Raw genomic sequence first — 20,089 nt, forward strand, 5'->3', positions numbered from 1 at the left:
TGTCTAAATCAAAACCGATATACTATTGTTTATTTTTTTTTTATAAATTTTTGAAGTCATATATTTATATGTACGTTTCGGCGGTTGCCAAAAATATAAATTTTATATAATCACAGTAACAAGTCTCAATAGGCGTTGTTGTCAAAAGCATCATACCGTATGATTACCTCAAATCATAATGCTGCTGAGAACACAAACGAGACATTATTAACCCAAAGAAATAAAATAATACTTCGAAATTCACAGAATATTCAATAGTTTGGTCTTTCTAAAACTTAAAAACTTCTTTCTGCTGAAAGATCTTCCTGATTTGAAATGTAATTTGTTATTATACATTTTTTTACTTTTCTATGTAGATACATATTTCTACACAGCTCTACATCATTTTAATACTCTTGCTCACACATAGATGGCGCCAGCCCTTAAATAAGTTGTGTTATGACCTATAGATGGGGAGAGGCATTTAATGTTCAAAATCATTTCATTATTCTGATCTTATAATCGTGATTTTATAATACAAACTCAGTTAGATTTGTTGCAGAATCAATGTTTTAATTGCTATTAAATGTGATCGATCACATGCATATGTACATTATCCAAAAAAGTTTCCGAAGGGTAGTGGAGGTCTTGGCGGTGGTCGAGGAAATGCTGGGATCGGCGGTGGAGGCGGAATAGGTAGTATAGCAATTACAGCAGGATCAGCCTCTGGCAAGGATCCAAGGAATGGAAATGGTGGAGGTGGAAGGGGGAAGCCTGGCGGTGGAAGCGGGAAGGCTGGAGGTCCAATCACTTCGTGGTGGTGATGGTGGTGGTGTTGAGCCTGTTGGTTGGAGGGAGCTGTCGTTGTGGTTGTTATTTCTGCAGTGGTTGTAGACGCGGTGTTTGAGTTGTCCTCAGTAGTTGTTGGAGCTAAAGATGTGGTTGTGGGAGATATTGTTGTCGTTAATTCTTCAGTAGTAGTAGGAGCAGTAGTGGTTGTCGTTGCTTGTTCGGTCGTTGAGGTTACGGTTGTAGTTGTTGTTACTTCTTCAGTTGCTGTTGAAGCAAGAGTAGTGGTCGATGGCTCTTCAGTCGTTGTAGAAGAGACTGCCGTTGTGGGAGCGGCCGTAGTCGTTGTTTTCTCTTCAGTAGTTGTTGTTAATTCTTCAGTTGCAGTAGGAGAAGTATTGGTTGCGGTTATTTCTACGGTCGTTGTCGGACCAATTGTGGTTGTTGTTATTTCTGCAGTGCTAGTAGGAGCAAGAGTAGTAGTTGTAATCCCTTCAGTGGTTGTGGGAGCAGTTGTTGTGGTCGTTTCATCAGTAGATGAAGCTAAAGTTGTGGTTGATAGATCTGCAGTAGTTGTAGAAACTCCTGTAGGGGTTGTTGCTGATTCTTCGGTTGTTGGTGTAGCTAAAGTAGTACTTGTAGGAATGATTGTAGTTGTTGGTATTTCTTGAGTGGTCGTAGGAGCGGAAGTCGTAGTTGTTATTTCTTCTGTCGTTGTGGGTACATTTGTAGTGGTGGGAATATTATCAGTGGTTGTAGGAACAGGTGTGGTTGTTTTCAAGTCTTCAGCTGTTGTAGAAGATGCTGCAGTGGTCGTGATGTCCTCCGTAGTTGTGGAATCAGATATGGATGTTGTTGTCGTCGTACTTAGCAAACATATTGGTAAGTGCGGAAAATTTTTACACTGATTTGATTCCGTTGTAGTTATTCCTTCTGTCGTTGTGGGTGCATTACTGGTGGTCGAAATATTTTCTGTGGTTGTAGGGGCAACTGTGGTTGTTTTCAAGTCTTCAGCTGTTGTAGAAGATGCTGCAGTGGTCGTGATGTCCTCCGTAGTTGTTGAATCAGATATGGATGTTGTTGTCGTTGTACTTAGCAAACATATTGGTAAGTGCGGAAAATTTTTACACTGATTTGATTCCGTTGTAGTTATTCCTTCTGTCGTTGTGGGTGCATTACTGGTGGTCGAAATATTTTCTGTGGTTGTAGGGGCAACTGTGGTTGTTTTCAAGTCTTCAGCTGTTGTAGGAGATACTGCAGTGGTCGTGCTGTCCTTTGTAGTTGTGGAAGTGGATTTGGTTGATTGTGCACATAATGGAAAGCTCGGAAAAATGATACACGGAAATGGTTCAGTTGTAGTGGTTGTTTGCGTGGTTGAAATTGATATTTCAAGTGCAGTCAACATGAAAATAACTACAATCCAGCGAATGATCTACAAAATAAAAGTCCATGAATAAGTTCTTAGATCCAGCAGAGGCGACCTTACCATCTTGAGCTTCTGGCATTCACTAAATCCTAGAAAATAGTTACAACTATATATGTACAACCTACGTTTCAATCGTCTTTGTTGTGATTTTCGATAACCTAATGACAGCACATTCACCCTCGTCAAATTCAAATAGTAAGTGCAGCCAGAAATAGAAATTAGATAGCGTTGTCTATTTTTGTAACTGCTTTTTTAAGGCCCATTTTAGTTTGAGTAATGTTATCGTTTTGTAAAAACAACAACATATCCTTTGTCGGTCTTTTAATACTTTTGAAATAAATATAAGAACCAACACATATTTCTTAACTATATTTTTTATTTATTTTACAGAATTTTGCAAATTAATTTGCACATGATTTAATGCCAAAAATAAATATATGTGAACTTAGCTTAGATACCAATCAGATTCCACCTGTCTTGGCTTCTTTTTACATATTCTCTGCTTCTTTCTTAAATTGAACTATTTGTAATGACTGTTTTATGAAGGCGAAAAAGAAAAATACAGAAAAGTATATGGAAGCACCAAATCGTTGCGTATATCTCTTATACTTGATGGATTTGCACCAGTTCTATAAAAGATTGTAATTTCTTAAGTCCTTTCAAGGACGTTGGCAAGATTTCACTATCAATTTTGGATGTGGTTGATGAAACTCCTCCTCACTTAAACTAATCTTAAGGCTTAACCAAAAAACTGCTTAATAAAGGGATTCTCCGACCCCGGCAGCTTTAATCTCTTCACGCCAAGACTCCATCCAGGGCGTGAATCACTCCATTCGTGGCTGGAATATTGGATGTAACCATCTGTGCATCGTTGACCTTAATCTTGCCCGCGGATGTCTTCTGGAGAATCACGGTTTTGCCAGTGGACAAAGAGTCCTTAACCTGGTAGAAACGCATACCAGCGGAGAAAAGAGCCCCGGGTACAATGTGCTTCATGGCAAACTGTTCGGCGGCATCCTTGTCATTGTACAGCTTCTCCAGTGTATCGGAATCCAATTCGCTGAAGCTTTTGTCCACAGGAGCGAAAACAGTGTACGTCTTGACACCTGAAAATTAACATTCATTAGAAAAGATTATTGTTTTGGCTTGAATATTTTCTAACCCTTGCTCTGAAGCTTTTCAGACAGTCCAGAGGTGTACAGAATCTTCAGGAAATTGCTGAAGCGACCCTCACGATCAGACTGCAAAGTCTGCAGGATATCTCCAACGGGCAGTGGGAACATCACGCGATCGACTGCGTGAGCCACTCCTTGCGGGATCTTGATGTCCTTCTTGTTCAGCACAACCATGGCTCCGTTGATGGTGGTGAGCTTCAAAAATAAATTATATACATATGTGAAGTTTTTAGATTTCATTGAGTTATTGCAGTCTTACAGTCACATCATTCCACTCCTGGTCATGCATGTTGTACTGGTTAACTCGCAGCTGTGTTCCAGCCAGGGAAACGCCAGTCATCTCGTCCTGCAGGGTGGCGATCTCGAAAGCTCCTGGAATCACATGATGGAGTAGGAGCTATGAAAAAGAAAATGTTATTACTTTTATGAACAGCAAGTTGTTTAGTTAGGATCAACATACCCCGCTCAGCAATCTGGGATTGGACTGGAACTTTTCCTCGGCTCTTTCTGGTCCTCCCAACTGCACCAAAAGATTCTTGAAGGCCTTATCAGTGGGAACAAAGATGGTATACGGTCCGGTTTCGTTGAGTATGCTGTCCAGACCCGACTGCCTTAGATACTTGGCCATGGCGAAAAGTCCGTTAGTCTTCAGTATTTGCAGTAGGTCTTCGCTAGGATTGGACAGCACCGAACTGGTTGAGGGATTCGCTTGAGCGGCCTTCTCGGTGTTCTCCGTCTCCTGGACGAGGGCATCGGCATATTGGGGAACAGGTGGCAGGAGCTCTGCATTGTTCGCCACATCAGACAGCCTCTCGGTCACCACCGGCAAGTGGGTGGATACACCTTCCAGATATGGGGAAACTGTCACCGTGGATCCTCCGTAAATGGGAGATGTGGTGGTGCGGATCAGACTAGCAGCATTCACATGACTGGTGCTGCTCTCGTAAATCAAATTGTGGCGAGCGGTTGTGGGAGCAGTGGTTGTGGTAGTGGTGGTTGAGGTTCTTGACGGGTGATACTGCCTGTGATTGCTGGGTGTTCCACGGGAAATGAAGGGCGTTGGAGTAGTTGTGGTAGTGGTAGTTGTGCTTGTGGTCGTGGTGGGTGCACGCGTGGTTTGGATAATCTTGCCGCTCTTAATCTCTACCAGCTCATCGTTGGGCAATGTTAGGCGGGAAACCGAAGGCGGCAGCTTAATCTCTCCGCTCCTGATGCGCTCCAGAATGCTTTCCACTTCGGATCCGGTTTGCTTGGTCTCCTTCTCGCCGTTGGCCTTCACTCCTTGGATTTTGAAGCTACCATCGGTCTGCTCCTCCAGGTAAACGTAGGTGGCCTTCTTCTTGGGCGGCAAAGTTGGTGGTGCAGCTGTGGCCGGTGCCTGTGACTTTGGGCTGAGACCCTCAATCTCATAGCCGTCGGGAATGAGTCCGCGCTTGGCCAGCTCCTCCAAGGATGGTGGTTCATCGGAATCCGAGGTTATGACTGCGGAACTGGCAATGCTATTGGCTCCATTACTGATGCCCTGAATATCACCGGCACCACCGCCGTAGAGAGCGGCCAAACTAGAGAGATCAACACCACCGGGCAGAGAACCAGAAGGAAGGGTGTCCGACTCCTGAGGATCGGGGGAACGCAGAATTTGAACCTTTCCACCACCGGGCAGCTCAAGATCCTTGCTCTTACTGGGAGCCACATCACTCAAACTTAGCTTGGCTTCGCCACCCAACGCCTGTTGAGCCAGCAAAGTTTGCAGTTGCTCCTGGGAGTAGGCCTTTTGCCCCTGGACCAAATTGGGATCTGTGGTGCGAATCACCTGAACCCGCTGGCCGTTGGGCAGAACCAGGTCCATCTCATCGTAGGTCTTGTTTCCCGTCAGTGGTTGTTGTGGTGCTTCGGACAAGGCTGCCTTGAGTTGCTTAAGCAAATCATCCCGGGCAATGGTCTTCACGGGTTTCTTGCTCTTCTGACTTGGGAATTTTCCCAGTTCCGACTTAACCTGAGCATAGATGTTTTTTTTTGGAGTGGTTGTGGCCTCAGTCGTTGTGGTTGTCGTCGTGGTGGTGGTTGTCGTCGTCGGGTGCTCCTTGTAGTACTGTTGCAGGGCACTGTTGAACTGATTGTACTCAGTGGGATGAGCCACTGGTCTTCCACGTGCCGGTGCTGCCACATAGGGTGAGTTCTGGTAGTTGGCATTGTGTTGGGTCACGATGGTCGGCAGGATGTGCTGCTTGATTTGATGCTGCTTCAGAAGGAATTCTTCGTGCTGCTGACGCACCTTGTGCTGCGACTTTTCGTACTGCTTGGCCACAAATTGCTCGTGCTTCTGGATCAGCTTTTGCTTGTACTCCTGGTCAGCTGGTTGGGCCTGAGCCTGAATTGGCGATGGAGCATTAACGAATTGATGCTGGAACTGAGGCTGCTGCGCTGGCTGCTGCTGTTGCTGGAAGGTTCCTCTGGTTGGCTCCGGGAAGGGTGTGGCCTGAACATTGCTAAAGATCTGCGGCACTGGCAATCCCAACTGGGGAGTGAGCTGATACTGCTGCTGCTGGCTGGACTGTGGCTGGTAGTTAAACTGGCTCTGCTGCTGGGGAATCGACTGGAAAGTGGGCACGGGCGCCTGGCTGGGCAGCTTCTGTGTGGTCTGGGGCAGAACCTGTGGTCCGAACTGCTGGGGCTGCTGGTAGGCAAACTGCTGCTGTTGTTGCTGCAATTGCTGTTGCTGGTAAGTTTCCGGTGATGGCTGTGGAGGGAAAGCAGTGGACTGCAAGCGGGAATCTGAGGGAATACAACGAGAAGGGTAACAGGTTGAAGATCAGGAAAGATCTTGAGTCTGACTTACCAAATTGCTTATGGCGCTGCTGATGCTGTTGCTGATTTTGCTGCTGCTGCTGGGAGCCAGCGAAGTTGCGCAAGTCCAAGAAGTTTTGATGATGCAGATCCAAACCGGCGGCCGGAGAGGGCAACTGCTGCTGCTGCTGCGGGAACTGTGGAGCGGTTTGAAGTTGATTTTGGGTCGAACGTTGGAACTGCTGATTGCTGTGGGGCTGCTGATGCTGCTGCTGCTGCTGCTGCTGCTGTGGGAACTGCCCGAAGCGGTGCTGCTGCGGCTGCTGCTGGTGATGCAGATGCGTGTGCTGCGGATGGGGGCCGTGTTGGGAGCGGTGGGGAATGGGCAGCTCCACGCCCGCCTGGACAAAGTTTTGCTGATTGTACTGCTGCAGATTTAGCTGGCGGCGCTGCGAGTTGTGAAAGGGCGGCTGCAATGAGGGGAACAGGTGAGTTACAACTTTCCATGGCGATCATTGCATCATCCCGGCCAGAGCAGAAACCAGCTTTGGCTCGAGATCCCTCGACAGTTAAAAGATAAGTCAAACATTGAGTGAACGCTCCTAAAATAGACATGAACCAGTTTCACAGGCGGCTGTAATAGCAATCTCCGCTCCACTTTTCGCAGGCTAAACTGGACTGTGTGTCTGGTTTGGCTAGGGGTCCTTATTGGCGGGCAGTCGGTCAAGTTGAAGTCCATAAAAAAATGGCAAACTTGTTTGCGTCACGAAAAAATACGTATTACGGAAGATGAAAGTGCAATTGCTCGGCTTTCTTCATTTAAATGATGGTAATATCGGTTGTAAAATTTGATTGCCCAAGAAAGTAATACCAATGATGCGCACACTTTTCAGATCCGAGTTAAGCATAAATTTATGTAATGACAGTTTCATGCTTCCTCCCCCAATTGAAGTTGCTCTATTCACTTGCTTACCCACTTGTATTGTTTTCCATCTGCAGATGTCATTAGAGTTTCTCTCTCAACGAGCAAACTGCTTATACAATCTTGTAGATAGGACCGCCCTGGCCGAACTAGCCGTCATACACCGCGTATACGTATTGCCAATTGAGGGGCCAAACAAATGGTCAGTCCGTCGAGCAATTGTTACAAACAGTTATCCAACAAAAAATCCAGAGGAGAAGGTGAAGCTGCATTGACTGTCGTGGATAATATAGATGTACAGATTTTTTTGTCTTATGGCTAAGATGCTGTATGTATAATTTAATTGCCTGGGCCATATATCTTCTTTTTCCCCGCCGAGCTCTGTCGATGCCAGATTGAGGCGTTATCAGGCTACTCGACCCCTGACTCTTTCTTTTCGCATGGTAATTATGTTGTTGCCGCTAATGCCGCACCTCATCATGACGCGATGTTGTTGCTCGATGATGCCGTCAAAAGCTAACTGTGGGTTGGGGCAGTGGGATTATGCAACCTAATCGGAGGGGCAATGATTAAATTGGAGAAGAGATGAAAATGCTGGAGCAGGTGAATGAAGCAGTTATGGCGCTTTCTTATAATGGAATAAAAGCTTGCTCAATTACAAACTCAGTCATTCTTTGGGTGGGTATATTTTCTGTGAAATCACTTTTGGGCCGCCTGCCTGGGTAATCGGAAAAAATCCAACGTCTTGTCATGCATCTTCATCGTAAGTTTCTGTTTTTCTACGTCTACAATTTTCTTTCTTTTTGAAGATGACTTTTCCCTACAAATTGCCTGACTGGTGAAAACGTCAATCAGTCATCAATCAAGTGCCAAAGCAATCAGCATCGTTGTCCCAAGAGCCACTGAACCCCACTCCTCATAGGGCACACGTATTTCTCCTTCAATTTCTGTCTATCCGCAAAAGTTTGTACGCTATGTATCGAACATGTCAATTTCGTGGTTTAGCGTATTCATTCAACATTTCCACGGCGCTTGTATGCAAAACGCTTTCGTTTTTAAACGCCACCGATCTGTGGCCAATTGTTAACACGCTGCGCATGCGCGTTGCCATTAACCCATTGCTGGCAGGTGGTTGTAGCTGTCACCAAATGCCACCGCAACCCACGTGGTTGATACCCAACTGTTTGCCACTGGGCTAAATATGTCAAATGATTGGCACATGGAGTGTGGGTGCTACTCAATCGACAAAAATCAGAAAAGTGGCTAAACAGTACCGGCAAACATTAATCACGATACTCAACTCAAATTTCATAATTAAGTATAGAAAAACGTAGTATATAAAGCTTGGGAGTACCTCTACTTCCATGCAATCTTGCTATAACAAAGCTTGGATTTCCCCTAATCAAACTCGTGTTTCGGATCCAAAACACAACATTAATTTGTTAACAACTAAAATATTAGCTTAGATAAACAAAGAAAGTTCCATTGGAGTAACAAATGGGTATGGGCTCCCACAACCGACTCCATTTCATTACGTAAACTTTTCCATTCCGGGGCTGTCAAATGAAACGAGCATTATGCTAATCGAAGATGATATGCCATGGAGATAGAAGTCACTACATTCCACCGGATCGAAACCAGTTTACAGAAACATCTTTCACATGTTCGCTGGGGCGTTGTGATGCACGATGTATCTGTCAGTTACATGACTCCAGCTGCCGGCTAATTTGTTAATAATTCATAATTGATTTCTCATCACACACACGGGGTCGAGACAAGTATTACGACCGACGAGATTCGAAATGAAAGCGAAATTTTGGAAATTTCTTTTTAGATTTGGTTTAGTCTCGCAGTGAAAGTGATCCGCTTGGTATTTAGTAAGCATTTAAGGTGTTTATGCTAATTAGAATTTAATAGTCGAAGCCGCAAGACCTTCAAGCCCCAAGAAATGGTGCGCTCATTAATAGTCACCCAAAATCAGAGGCCGTAAATTCTTCAAATCCTGAGTTGCGCAACACCCTGAGGTTTCTGCGAGATGTTTCGAGAGTCGCACAATTTACAAATTTTCCAGTTTTTTTTTTCGGTCATGTCAATGGCCAATGGCATCCAAGCTGGCCTCGTTTTCCCCGATTGCCTTTCGGATTTCCTGCCTGCCCCGCAGTCAACCGAGAAAAACCAAATACATTTGCCTTCCAGTTTTGCACTGGATCTTTGTGTGTTCTTTCTACCACTCTTGGCGTTTTGTTTTGGAGTTTTGGTAACCACTTAATGCAATTCACAGAGTTTCAAGGTTGTTTTTGGTCTGATCTGAGGATCTTTTTTTCAGAGGCGATCGAAGTCGTGTTGTGCAATTTGTGTTCTCGCCATAAAAAGAGCTGCACATGTCAGATGTCAGATTGGGCATCAATCTAACAGCTAATGAGGCTCCATGTTTTTGGGATAAGTAAAGAACATTCAGGTTTTTAGTAGAATCAAATTAAAGATTACAAAGTGCAAAAAGTGGGCCAATTAAAATTTTCTTAGGAAGCTATTGAAATGTAGTAAATAAATCTCCGGGGCTCGGTAACCAATCATTTGGGTACAACCTTTTATAAAATTGCAAAATAGCCAGAGATTAAAGGAGTCACCAAAACTGGGACACTTCATCGTTTAAACTGATTTATTATTGGGCTGTCATCCACATTTTGGGGCTCATTAAATTGTTTGTCTAACTTATCATCACAGTTCATCTTGATCTTAGTTAAATCTAAGAAATCGTGCTCACATTATTTCCACATTATTTATCCGATCGATAAAGTCCAGAACAGAGTGCTTAGCTTCGATTTTTGGCCCCATCCAAAACTGGTTAGCTTAAGATGAAACCTCCTGCATTCCCCCTGTTGACAGTCACCACATGACGGTAAATGTGCATAATAAGCTCTTGATGGCAGTTGATGGCTTAGTTTTGTGTGGCGACTGCGGCGGCTTCGTTTCGTTTCTTTTTACTTCGAGAATTGGTCAATCCAAAAATTTGGCAATTCCCTTTCACTTTTCGGGGCTATCGAGAAATGACTGCAATTTGCAAAGATGGCCCACAAAAAAATAGGCGAACAAAATATTTCTGTGGATTTCCTAAAGGCATTTTAATGGCCAACAAAATAGCTAGCCGGCTAAGCAAATAAGTAATTAATTTGTGGCCGCACAAAAGAATGCCCAGCAACAATGGCTTCAGCAGCAACAGCAAAAAGTGAAATTTACATAAAATTGTGTAATTAAATGAGGTAAATAAGAAATTGCCGCAAGCGGCTCTTTGGCCAACACCTACAACTAGCCAGCACATGAAAGCGAAAGAAGCCATCGTCCGAACAGCAAAAAACAGGGCGGCAACAATGAAAAGATTCCAGGCGAAACCCGCCAGCGGTTAAGACAACCGAATTGAAGCAAAAACAAATATTATTTAACAATTTCTTTAAAGCCGCGCAAGTAAAGAAAAAAAGAAACTTGGTCAGCTCGGTTACTCCTCGCGTACGAATCCGCAGATATTATCGCTCAAAATACTTCACTCTCACAAACGTAGGGAAAAGTACTTAAAATCTGAGAAAACAAATAAGGCAATTTAGCAGACAGTTGTCCGATGTAGCCACTGATGATCTGGGTACTTAATACCCACTGGCTCATATCAAAATTACTACGATAACAACTACTCAGATTAATTAGGGAAATTGTATTGCTCGAATCTTAATTCATGAAATTCCTCTTGGAATACAGATCGAAATAATAAGAATTTGAATTAATTTCCAATATCGATGAATTGGAATTTGACTGCATATTTAGCCACCTGTTTCAGTATCTTAAAGGCAATAAACTAGCAAAATCACAATGCTATTTAATTTAGCAATTCCTGCCTTCCTTTGATACTCCAACAACTGCTTATCCCCATTAATTGGAAACTTGGCTTCCACAAAGCACTTCAAGGATTGCACAATCGCTTGCAGCAAGACAAAATTGTGAGTTAATGCGATTGCAAGTATCTCGGCACTTCAAAACATGAGTGGCATACAAATTTAATTTAATTGAAGAAGCATCCGACTCATTTGCGAATTAGGCATTTTGCCAATGGCAAAAGTTGCATAAATTCACTTCCTTTTAGAGTCGTGTTTGTATCTGTATCCCAACACCCACGCAGCCCGCACAGGTAGCTAAAATCCAACAAATGCATCCGACGACACTCCACCAAAGTTTGTGCATGGAAGCTCGGCTCATATGCTTAATTTGACACAGTCTGACACTTTTTACGAGCAGCTAAGATTTATTATATCATTAGCATTGCCAGGGGCAGCATCTGCAGTTTCCTTAGTTGCGGCGTACCTGCGAGATACTTAACTGAACTAAGCAAATGTAATTTAAATAAACCCACTTCTTTTTTGTTTTGGTCTCGGTATGGGGCATGAGAAAATTCGGGTTTATAGGCCATCTGTTTTTGGGTAATTAACATGTTCATATGGCTAATTGCACCGAACTGAATTTAAATGGTGTCCACAAATGGCATATTATGATTTTCGGATGTCGGTCTGCAAGATAGCTGTCTAGATGTGAAGTCTTGAAAAGTCGTACTTGAATAGGAACTGACAATTTTATTTAGCGCAAACTAAATCTTTAAATTGGTATTTAAATTGCTTCATTTGAGTGCAGACAGTAATTTATGATCATTAGAGCACACAGTAGATCACTATCAGATCTTTTTAAGCAAACAGCTCAATTTTCAGCCTCAACACACTTTCAATTTCAAAACCACAATATCAGCCGACTAATATCTAATAGCACACTTATTATTTGGCAGACAATCGCCTGAAAGATCCTCATAATTATCAATGGCAATTGCGTGCGAGTCGGACATTAAACAAAAACCTCTACAAATTATATTATTGTTGGAAATAAATTTAAATACGCTGCAATTTTTACTTTCCAATTCAATAAATTTGGCGCACGCACAAAGTAAATTGCATGCCATATATCTTTTCATCTTTTAGCCATGGCCAAGATATTTTTCAGGTAGGAGTTTGGCGCCCACATCGTTGGACTCGAAGATTTATTTACTCCGCTTTGTTGATGGACGGTAGCGAACAATCAAGAGAACCGGCGGAAAATATTACAATTTCGTTTTCGAAGAAAGGCGTACCAGAGATTTGCATTCGTCAGATTTTGTTACTCAACTTTACCGTGAAATTTCATTGACAGTACCGCCACACGCCCAAAAATCTTTCCACGCTCATCAACCGTCAAAGATTCGGAGGAGCCTTTGTTGAGCTCATCATCCCGAGCTCTTGTAATTTTGTGCAATTTTTCTCCGTTTTTGTTGCCGTCACAGAGTATTTCAATGGCGCCAATATACAAAGGCTTTAAATGCGCGTTTTTCTGGCAAGCCGTGTACTTCGCACTTGTATTTACTTTAGTGACTTCAGAGCCATTGAGTTGGGATTGTTTGTCTACTCATTTCCATGGGCTGTCACTTGAATTGAGCGCCTCGATTTCAATTGATGCACAGTCTTAAGGTGTTGTCGCGTTTGTTTGAATTATATGGGTCAGGCCAATGTTTGGATGGGCAGACTATTTATTTATACCGCTTGCGACCTTGGTTAACAATTCAGGTTGGCAAATTGTGGAAAAAGTGTGAGGCCATAAGGTCGTGATGGGCTTAGGTGACTGTCTTGACAGACCTTTGAATGAATTTGACGTGTATATTGCTGCTTTTGTAATCTTCCGTCATTCAACTGAGGCATTCCATCCTCCCAGTCCGCTGTCAAGTCCTCTTGGCGCCTCAGATCTTTCTAGCGATCCAACTTAACGCTTGTCTAATGCTTTAATTACATATTAGCATTGCCTTAGATTCCCAGACATGCGATTGCATTTGGAGCCAGCAACCAGACTTCCCCACCCACGTATCATTTGTCAAGCGGGCAGCCATTGTTTTCGCATTGGAATGGAATGTAAAACTTTTGGTTTTCCATTTTCCCCCACTTCATGTTCAGTTGGAATCCATAATTTGTGGGTTAGGAGTGCGCCAGTGCCGAATACTCTGGTTTCGAAAGTGAAGTTCTTTTCATTTTAATTACCTTCACCAGGCGGAGGAACCAATTAAGTCATTTTCCGATTGTATCGCAGCCAGCTCGTTGCTCTTGACTCGCCAAATGCTCACATTGCTGGGTCTCGTGCCCGCTTTTGGTCACGCAAGCTCAGTCATTCCGAGGAATAGACCCCATGCAAATTGCAGAGGGTCGCGGGGTCCACGGACTTTGGTCTATGGTCTACGGTCTACGGTCTCTGGTCTGGCAAATGTTTCAAATTGCCACCGGCTCGGTATTGTTGGTAGCCGGAGTCGGTAAACTGTGTGTTGCTGCAGTTCGTGACAGTTTTTAGCAATTACCCGGATGGGCCGGAACGCGACAAAGTCGAAGACCCATCTGGTCGGTCGACTGACCATTGTTTAGCGGTTAGTAACCTCACACGGAGTTCACTTGGCGCATTGGCAGCAGTCTCCCGAGATTTCTAAAAGTGTCTGGACTGAACTTAGTACCCATTTAATTGATGTGCATTCCCAACATTTCCACACCCCCGTTAGACCTATTTGGGATTTTTCTTTCATATTTATTTCGCAAAGAAATCGAAAGCTCAAAGCATTTCGCCTTGCATGCCCAACTGATGCACTCAAATGCGCAGGCGAAGCCGCAGCGAAATGAGAAGAAAATGTATCCAAAAACCGCCGAGCAAATTAAAATTTATTATTTGCAACAAAACGAAGCACTTTGGGTGCCGCGAAGAGGCGAATGGAAATGCAACTGAAATGCCAGCTATGGAACTTCTGCGGTGCAGAAAATCACCGAAGCTTGCGAAAAGTGTTTTTCTTTTACTGCATTTACTGCAACTCTTGTTCAGTTTTCTTCACTCCATGCCGCCAACCAACCGAAAGTGGCTGACAGAGGCTGCGGGAGTTGGGCCTCCAGTATGGGGCCCAACTCCATGGTGTACTGTACTGGGGTATTCGGTCTGTCGGTGGCGATAATGTGGCATGAAGCAGCCAACTGAAGTGCGAAGTGGGTTGCTGCCAGTCGGGGGCGTGTTCGGACCTGACAGGTACTAAGCAGAGCATCTCCCTCGCCGAGGGCTTTGACTTCCTGCCCAGGGAACCTCCGCGGAGGTGGAAAGTGCCCAAGGAGTTGCATCAGCGGCGGCTAAGTATGACAGCCCTGGATGTAATATTTACCATGATCATTCAGATCGCTGTTTGTTAAGGAAACAAAGGTTTCTTAATGTTTTAAAATGTTTAAATAGGTACTTAAACATATTTACATAATTTATTTTTGATTTCCGGCTAAACTGTGTCCTTACTCTAGTCATTTTCTAGCCAAGCATTGTTATAGATTTGATTATCTTCTTGCTTTCTAGGAAGATTCTTATTTCCCACGACCTTTAACCTTTTTGCTGCCTGGCCCGCGGGTTATTACCATACATACCAGAGAAAAGTAAAATCGTTATCTGCACTTTTCCATTACACCACGGCAAACCGCAAAATGTCATTAAATAATTTCGCTGCGCATTTGCAGTGCTCAAAAGCACAAAAATAAAGTGCAAATCGATGGACAAGTTTTCGGTGCTTTGAGGCAGAGCAGGCGGCTCAATAGTACTGTGACTCCCACCTCGCCAGCCAAAAAGGAAAAACACACACACAAATTATGCAACTGCACGTCGGCTTGGCTTGCAACATCTCCGGGTAGACCAACCCGACCCGTCCAACAGTTGCAGATGCCATTGCAGCAGCAGCAGTGGCAGCAGCAAACTGCAGCATGCAGCACCATCGGCTGGTTGAAAATCTTGTTTTGGGAACTGCAAGCCAGCCGCAGCAACAAACGCTTCTTCATTTTCGCGCAATAAACATTTCGCCCCAGACACAAAGGCACAGCAACAATAAGAAAACGAAAGTGCAACAACACCGTGCCACAACGGGTTGCCCAGTTTGAACCGAGCCGTTGGGCTTGGCTATTGCCTATGCTATTGCTATTGCTATTGCATTACGTGCGGTTGGTTCCTCGCCGAGGATCGTTTGACTTTTGGCCATATTTGCGTTGAGTTATGGCGAGAAAGAAGATGCAGCTGAACAAACCCGTTTCACGTGGCGTATGAGTAACGCGGAAGTTGACACTTGCTGCACTTGGTACTGTCGGTACTGTTGGTACGGCGATGGTGGGTGAAAATTGCCTTGATATATTTACTATTTACTTCACATACCGCAGATAATTGCGGCATTCGTCAGGCGACTTGCAACGTGCCACATCCAATTCCTATTTGTCGTCACTTGCAATTAGGCAACAAAAAGCTTTGACACAACCCATTTTGTTTTATTTTTTTTTTTTTTTTTGGTTGGCCAATCCAAGTGACTTTTAATGACCTGCCAGAAAAGAAGCCATCCGGATGGTAAGTCAATATCAAACGATGATTTATGTCGCCGAACCCTTTTACTTTCTTTTTCCTCATCCCAGACGTCGTTTTAACGATCCCACCAGTAGGCATGTGAAATTATTGTTTATAGGCAATAGCATTTTTATTTTTCACTAAGCTAATTTCTGACGATCGTTTCCATGAAACTATGCGGAACCAAGCCTGCGGTTTACTGACCATGTTAATGGCTTAATAATTGAGAAGTTCGCAGGGGTAATGAGGAACTATAGAAAGCGGAAGATGCCATGAACCCCTACTCGTCTGCGGGAGATCCGCAATTCTCGGAAGAAACTCGCCTTTTACTTTTAGCCAACCTTTTTTCGTTCTAGTTAAACTAAATGTGGGTCAGTGAATTTCGAAATATATACAGATATACGCGCAGAAAACCACTTATTTACATTGATAGCATAATACTTGAAGTAAGATGCAATTTTTCCTGCTGAGCAAGTTGCAAGGTGGAAAATGAAATCCAAGAAAATTTCATAATCGCTCTTATATCAGCTGCGCTATTACATTTTCAGTGATTTTTTTACCCAAACAGCCCTTTCACAGCCCAATCAGGCATGACACTTTGGTTTCATTCACTTTTCAGGCAATTTTCCTCTCATTCAAAAGCGAAATTGATTTAATTCTCAATGAGCTCGAAACCAGTTGGGTGCAAAGCCAATCAAATTAAATCGGACCAGAAAAAGAGCACAATAAAGAAATAAGGCAAATCCAATTGGACAGTCGCTGTCCCGGTGTGATTAGCGTTTCATTATTTTATTTGTTTGTGGTTAGCAGCTGAAAGGCGATCTCAATGGGATTACTTTGATGCGAATCGATTTAAAGAGGCGCCAGGCTAATGGCAGCCCATTTACTTTCCTCAATTGGAGAACATCGAGGGCCATAATCAAAGGCGATTGAGGTGCGATGATTGAGGCCCTGAACCTGATTAGCTCTTCAGCACCGGCAAGTGGCATCATCACCTTAACCGCCTCTCTCTCACTCGTTGAATCTTTCCTGTTCTGCCACAAAAACAACTTTCATTTTTCAAGCTAAATCCATTAAGAGTTTGTCACCTCTCCGCTCGGATATTGAAATATCTTTCAGATAAATATGCAACCGAACAACAACATTTTGTATAAAGATCTCTCGATTGACCCACTTTCCATGCCTTCAAAACGAACAGAACGAACCCAGCCCGCAAAAAAAAAGAAATTACAATGAAATGCGGCTTCTTATTATGATTTTTGCTGCTTTTATTATTATTTTTTGGATGGTGGATGTTGTTGCTGGTGCTGCGACAACAAAAGCCTCTCCAAAATCGAACAGGTTGAAGGGCCCCCCGTCACAAAAATATGAAATTATTACCCGCCGTAAGTCAATGAGAAATGTCTGCTGTATTTATGACCGGCTCGGGGCTACATTTAATCGTATATGATAAGCGGCTATGCCATGGGAAGCTTAATTCCGGCATTTATTGTTTGCCTTCGAAACAAAAAGAGTGAATTTATGTGATGAGCTGCAATTTGGCAGCGGTTTCATAACAATCCAAAATTTATAGATACGTTAAAAGATTTCCTAATTGTGTGATGCATTATGTGATGTGATAGGTGTGAAAAAGCGTCATCAATAAATGAAATTACCTTATAATGGAATCTATGATCTTCGCTGGCTGTGTTCTTTTCGAGCATATAGGAAGTACACTTTATTTGCCCCAAGAAAAGTGAAAGCACGTCGGTTAAAATACACATAAATATGTTAACTAAAACCAAAAAACAAACAGCAAAACGAAACAAACGAGAAACCAACAATTTGGCAGGCCCAGAAAAACATGTTCGCAGACAGCAAATCGCTGTTTCTGCCGGGATGCGGATTTCTGCCGCTGCGCCTGTGCCGTGAACTATGGATCTTGCGGCTGGACATGGACGATGGGCAACAGATGGTACTGAGTAGTTGACGGCCCGGCTGCCAAGTTTACACGACACAGCGACACAACTGCAAGCGCTACGTGAGGCAATATATACAAAATAATAAAAGTTCAAATTAAGCAATAGCAAAAAAAAAAAAAAAGAAAAATCAACCGAAAAGAAATTTAACAGCCACCAATAAGCCGACAAATCCCGAATAGCAACAAAAGTCTCCCAGGCCAGCCAATGCAACTTCGACCAGTTCCTGTTCATGGCCAGACAAAAGGAAGATGATGATACTTTTTTTCGTCAGCAAGCTTAGTTGTTTGGCCAAAAAGTAAAAAATTGTTAAGATGCAATCGCAGGCCATTGCCACAGCTTATGTCAATAGTGAGAGATGATGTTGGCAAAAATCTGGTTCAAACACGTTTTTCTTTTCCTACGTTATGGCGACGTTGTGCAAGTTGCCCAAAAGGAAATTGGCAAGTCAACCGATGCACGAAAAGGTTAAGGACAAAGCAAATGTTGCATCGAACATGAAATTAATTCCCGATATACATGAACTTCTTTTGTCCACTAATTGACGGCTCTCATACTCCCAACAAGCTGGCGATGATCAGGGCCTTTTAATCCGCCTGCCAATTCAAACATAATTCCATATCCAAACTTTGCCTGCAGCACAAAAAACATCAAAATAAATCTTTTTACGTAATCCAAACCTCAATTATAGGCATTAGTTCATCCAAAAATAAAGATTAAAGACGAAAAAAGAGGAGACAACAGAGCTGTTGATTTCACATCATAAATCGTTGTGGCTTTTGGCCAAATCTCTTTGGGGTTTTAGCCGTAAAAGTGAAAACTGTAACAACGGATGCCCATCATGATCAGATTACATCAACATAGGAAAATCACAAAATCTGGTTAAGGTGATCGATTATCTAAGAGACCTTCAACTCGGCCAGAAGACAACGAAAGTTCTAAGAAACCCTCATGACTTGACAGATTTTCTACCAAATTTCCGCTTAAAAATATTGGAAGTTATTTGTTTTCCTGAGCACTCCACGCGAACAGGTTTAAATGTTGTCCCATGACTTTACGGCTTTTACTCCTCTTTTGCATCTTCATTTAATCGAGTCCCCCACCTTCGATTGAGCGAAAGATAAAAAATATTTTTGTGAAAAGGGAAAGTTCATTGAGGCGTTGAAAATCGTTTTCGTTTTCAGTTGCGGTCCTAAACGTTTCAACAATTAATATTGAAATCCCAAAACAAATATTTAAATAATTGAATTTTTAAATAGGCTATGGAACTTGGGAACACCGACTGCGATCAATCGGGGGGTTATCTTATTGGTAGAAAGTCTTATGCAAGTCTGGGGAATTTCTGTGATAGGCGATCCAAAATCTTTGACCGTTTTTGGTATATTTATGCGAGTACTACTCAACGCATGGCAACTTTCTTTGGCCGAGACTCGAAAAGATCTGAAAACTGTGTCAATTTGGTCGGGACAAACGAAGAGTCCACAAAGCCAGATCTAACAATGAATATTTGCATATCGTTCAATGGAAATGCAAATTAAGTGATAAACATTTTTTCACTATTTCTATGATTATTTGGCACATATTTGAGATGACGTTTATGAGGCATTGCCTTTGTCTTGTGGAATGTGGAACACCAGCGATGAGGTATTCGATACAACAACAAATTAATTATTGAAGTGATCAATTTAGGTCAATTTCCCAACTTACCCCATTGTGAAGCCCGACATTGGGTGGTGGTATAAATCCTTGTGCATTCGCGGTGACCACCCACAGGCACAAAGTGCCCCACAGTGCCAAAGAGACCCTCATGATTCACTCGGGAATTCCAGATATGCTATATATTTCCTCCGTTAACTGTTATTGTTTTCTCAATTGATCCGATATCAGTGCACTATTTTCTTTTAAAACAAACACGATACCGCTGCAAAATATCCCAGGAAAAAGGGGTCGCGCGAAAAAATGTCAGTTATGCGACGCGAAATGATAACACTAAATCCCAATCAACTTGGTCCGAAGTTATTTTCGTTACGTTTTCTATTTGCTTTATGCAAATGATGCAGTTTTCTGTTTTCTTCGCTCTGGGTTTTAAAATTCCGTTAACGTTTGAGCCGCGTTTGGGGACTTTTCAATTGACTGCCGTTGGTAGCAGCCGCAGACACGACTTGTCTGGTAAAAGTTCGAAGCTTAACTGAAGATCATTAAACGTTTGGTAACAATTTAAGCCAAGCTTGCCGCGAAGATGCCAAAAAGCGGTCGCAGTGGCAACGAAGACGCCAGCAACATGCGCACCTCAGCAACATGTTGCTCGTGTCGAAGAGGCAGCAATCTGGCCAAAGAGAAAGCAAAGAGCGCGATTTTGTGGCCGAAAGAGAAAGTGTTGCCGGGTTTTAAGTTGGCAACATGAGGAAATGGCTTGCGCTTCTGCATCACCTTATCAATTTAGCGTGAATCACTGGCATATCGAACCCAGAAATGGCTTACCCGAAACTCAAATCTCTGATCGTTATTTCCATGTCGCCAAACGATTGTGGCCACAACCACGTAGCTTACTCGGAAGTGGCGATAAGATCTCTGTTGGGGGGCGTCCAAGAATCTGAGCTATACCCAA

The 20,089-nt window shown here is 43.1% G+C and overlaps 2 protein-coding genes across 3 annotated transcripts; both read right to left on the minus strand.

Annotated features, from left to right (window-relative positions):
• Positions 1-444: 444 nt before the first annotated feature.
• On the minus strand, positions 445-2,350 carry LOC6739236 (mucin-5AC). Its single transcript, XM_016168992.3, has 2 exons — positions 2,255-2,350; positions 445-2,200 (listed from the first exon to the last, which is right to left on the minus strand). Exons 1-2 carry the CDS (start codon positions 2,255-2,257, stop codon positions 593-595), a joined length of 1,611 nt encoding a protein of 536 aa, XP_016024969.2. The 5' UTR covers positions 2,258-2,350; the 3' UTR covers positions 445-592.
• A 243-nt stretch (positions 2,351-2,593) lies between these two features.
• LOC6739237 (mediator of RNA polymerase II transcription subunit 15) lies at positions 2,594-19,692 on the minus strand. 2 transcript variants are annotated; one of them, XM_039298489.2, is made up of 6 exons: positions 19,189-19,692; positions 6,209-6,626; positions 3,830-6,144; positions 3,629-3,766; positions 3,357-3,564; positions 2,594-3,300 (listed from the first exon to the last, which is right to left on the minus strand). In XM_039298489.2, the coding sequence occupies exons 1-6, from the start codon at positions 19,288-19,290 to the stop codon at positions 2,990-2,992; spliced, it is 3,492 nt and encodes a 1,163-aa protein (XP_039154423.1). In that variant the 5' UTR covers positions 19,291-19,692; the 3' UTR covers positions 2,594-2,989. The 2 variants fall into 2 exon arrangements, with proteins under 2 accessions (XP_039154423.1, XP_039154425.1); XM_039298491.2 differs by having other exon boundaries at positions 2,596-3,300; positions 3,830-6,066; positions 6,422-6,626; positions 19,189-19,691.
• Positions 19,693-20,089: the final 397 nt, after the last annotated feature.

Source organism: Drosophila simulans, chromosome 2L, assembly GCF_016746395.2.
Source record: "Drosophila simulans strain w501 chromosome 2L, Prin_Dsim_3.1, whole genome shotgun sequence".
Classification (NCBI taxonomy): Eukaryota; Metazoa; Arthropoda; class Insecta; order Diptera; family Drosophilidae; genus Drosophila; species Drosophila simulans.

What these genes read in the sequence shown, in the direction of transcription:
- LOC6739237 (XM_039298489.2), bottom strand. Translation starts at nt 19,290, where the DNA reads ATGAGGGTCTCTTTGGCACTGTGGGGCACTTTGTGCCTGTGGGTGGTC. An exon ending in ATGTCGGGCTTCACAATGGG is followed by an intron (nt 6,627 to 19,188) that starts GTAAGTTGGGAA and finishes CCCTCATTGCAG; the next exon opens with CCGCCCTTTCACAACTCGCA. An exon ending in TGAAAAGCTTCAGAGCAAGG is followed by an intron (nt 3,301 to 3,356) that starts GTTAGAAAATAT and finishes GTTAATTTTCAG; the next exon opens with GTGTCAAGACGTACACTGTT.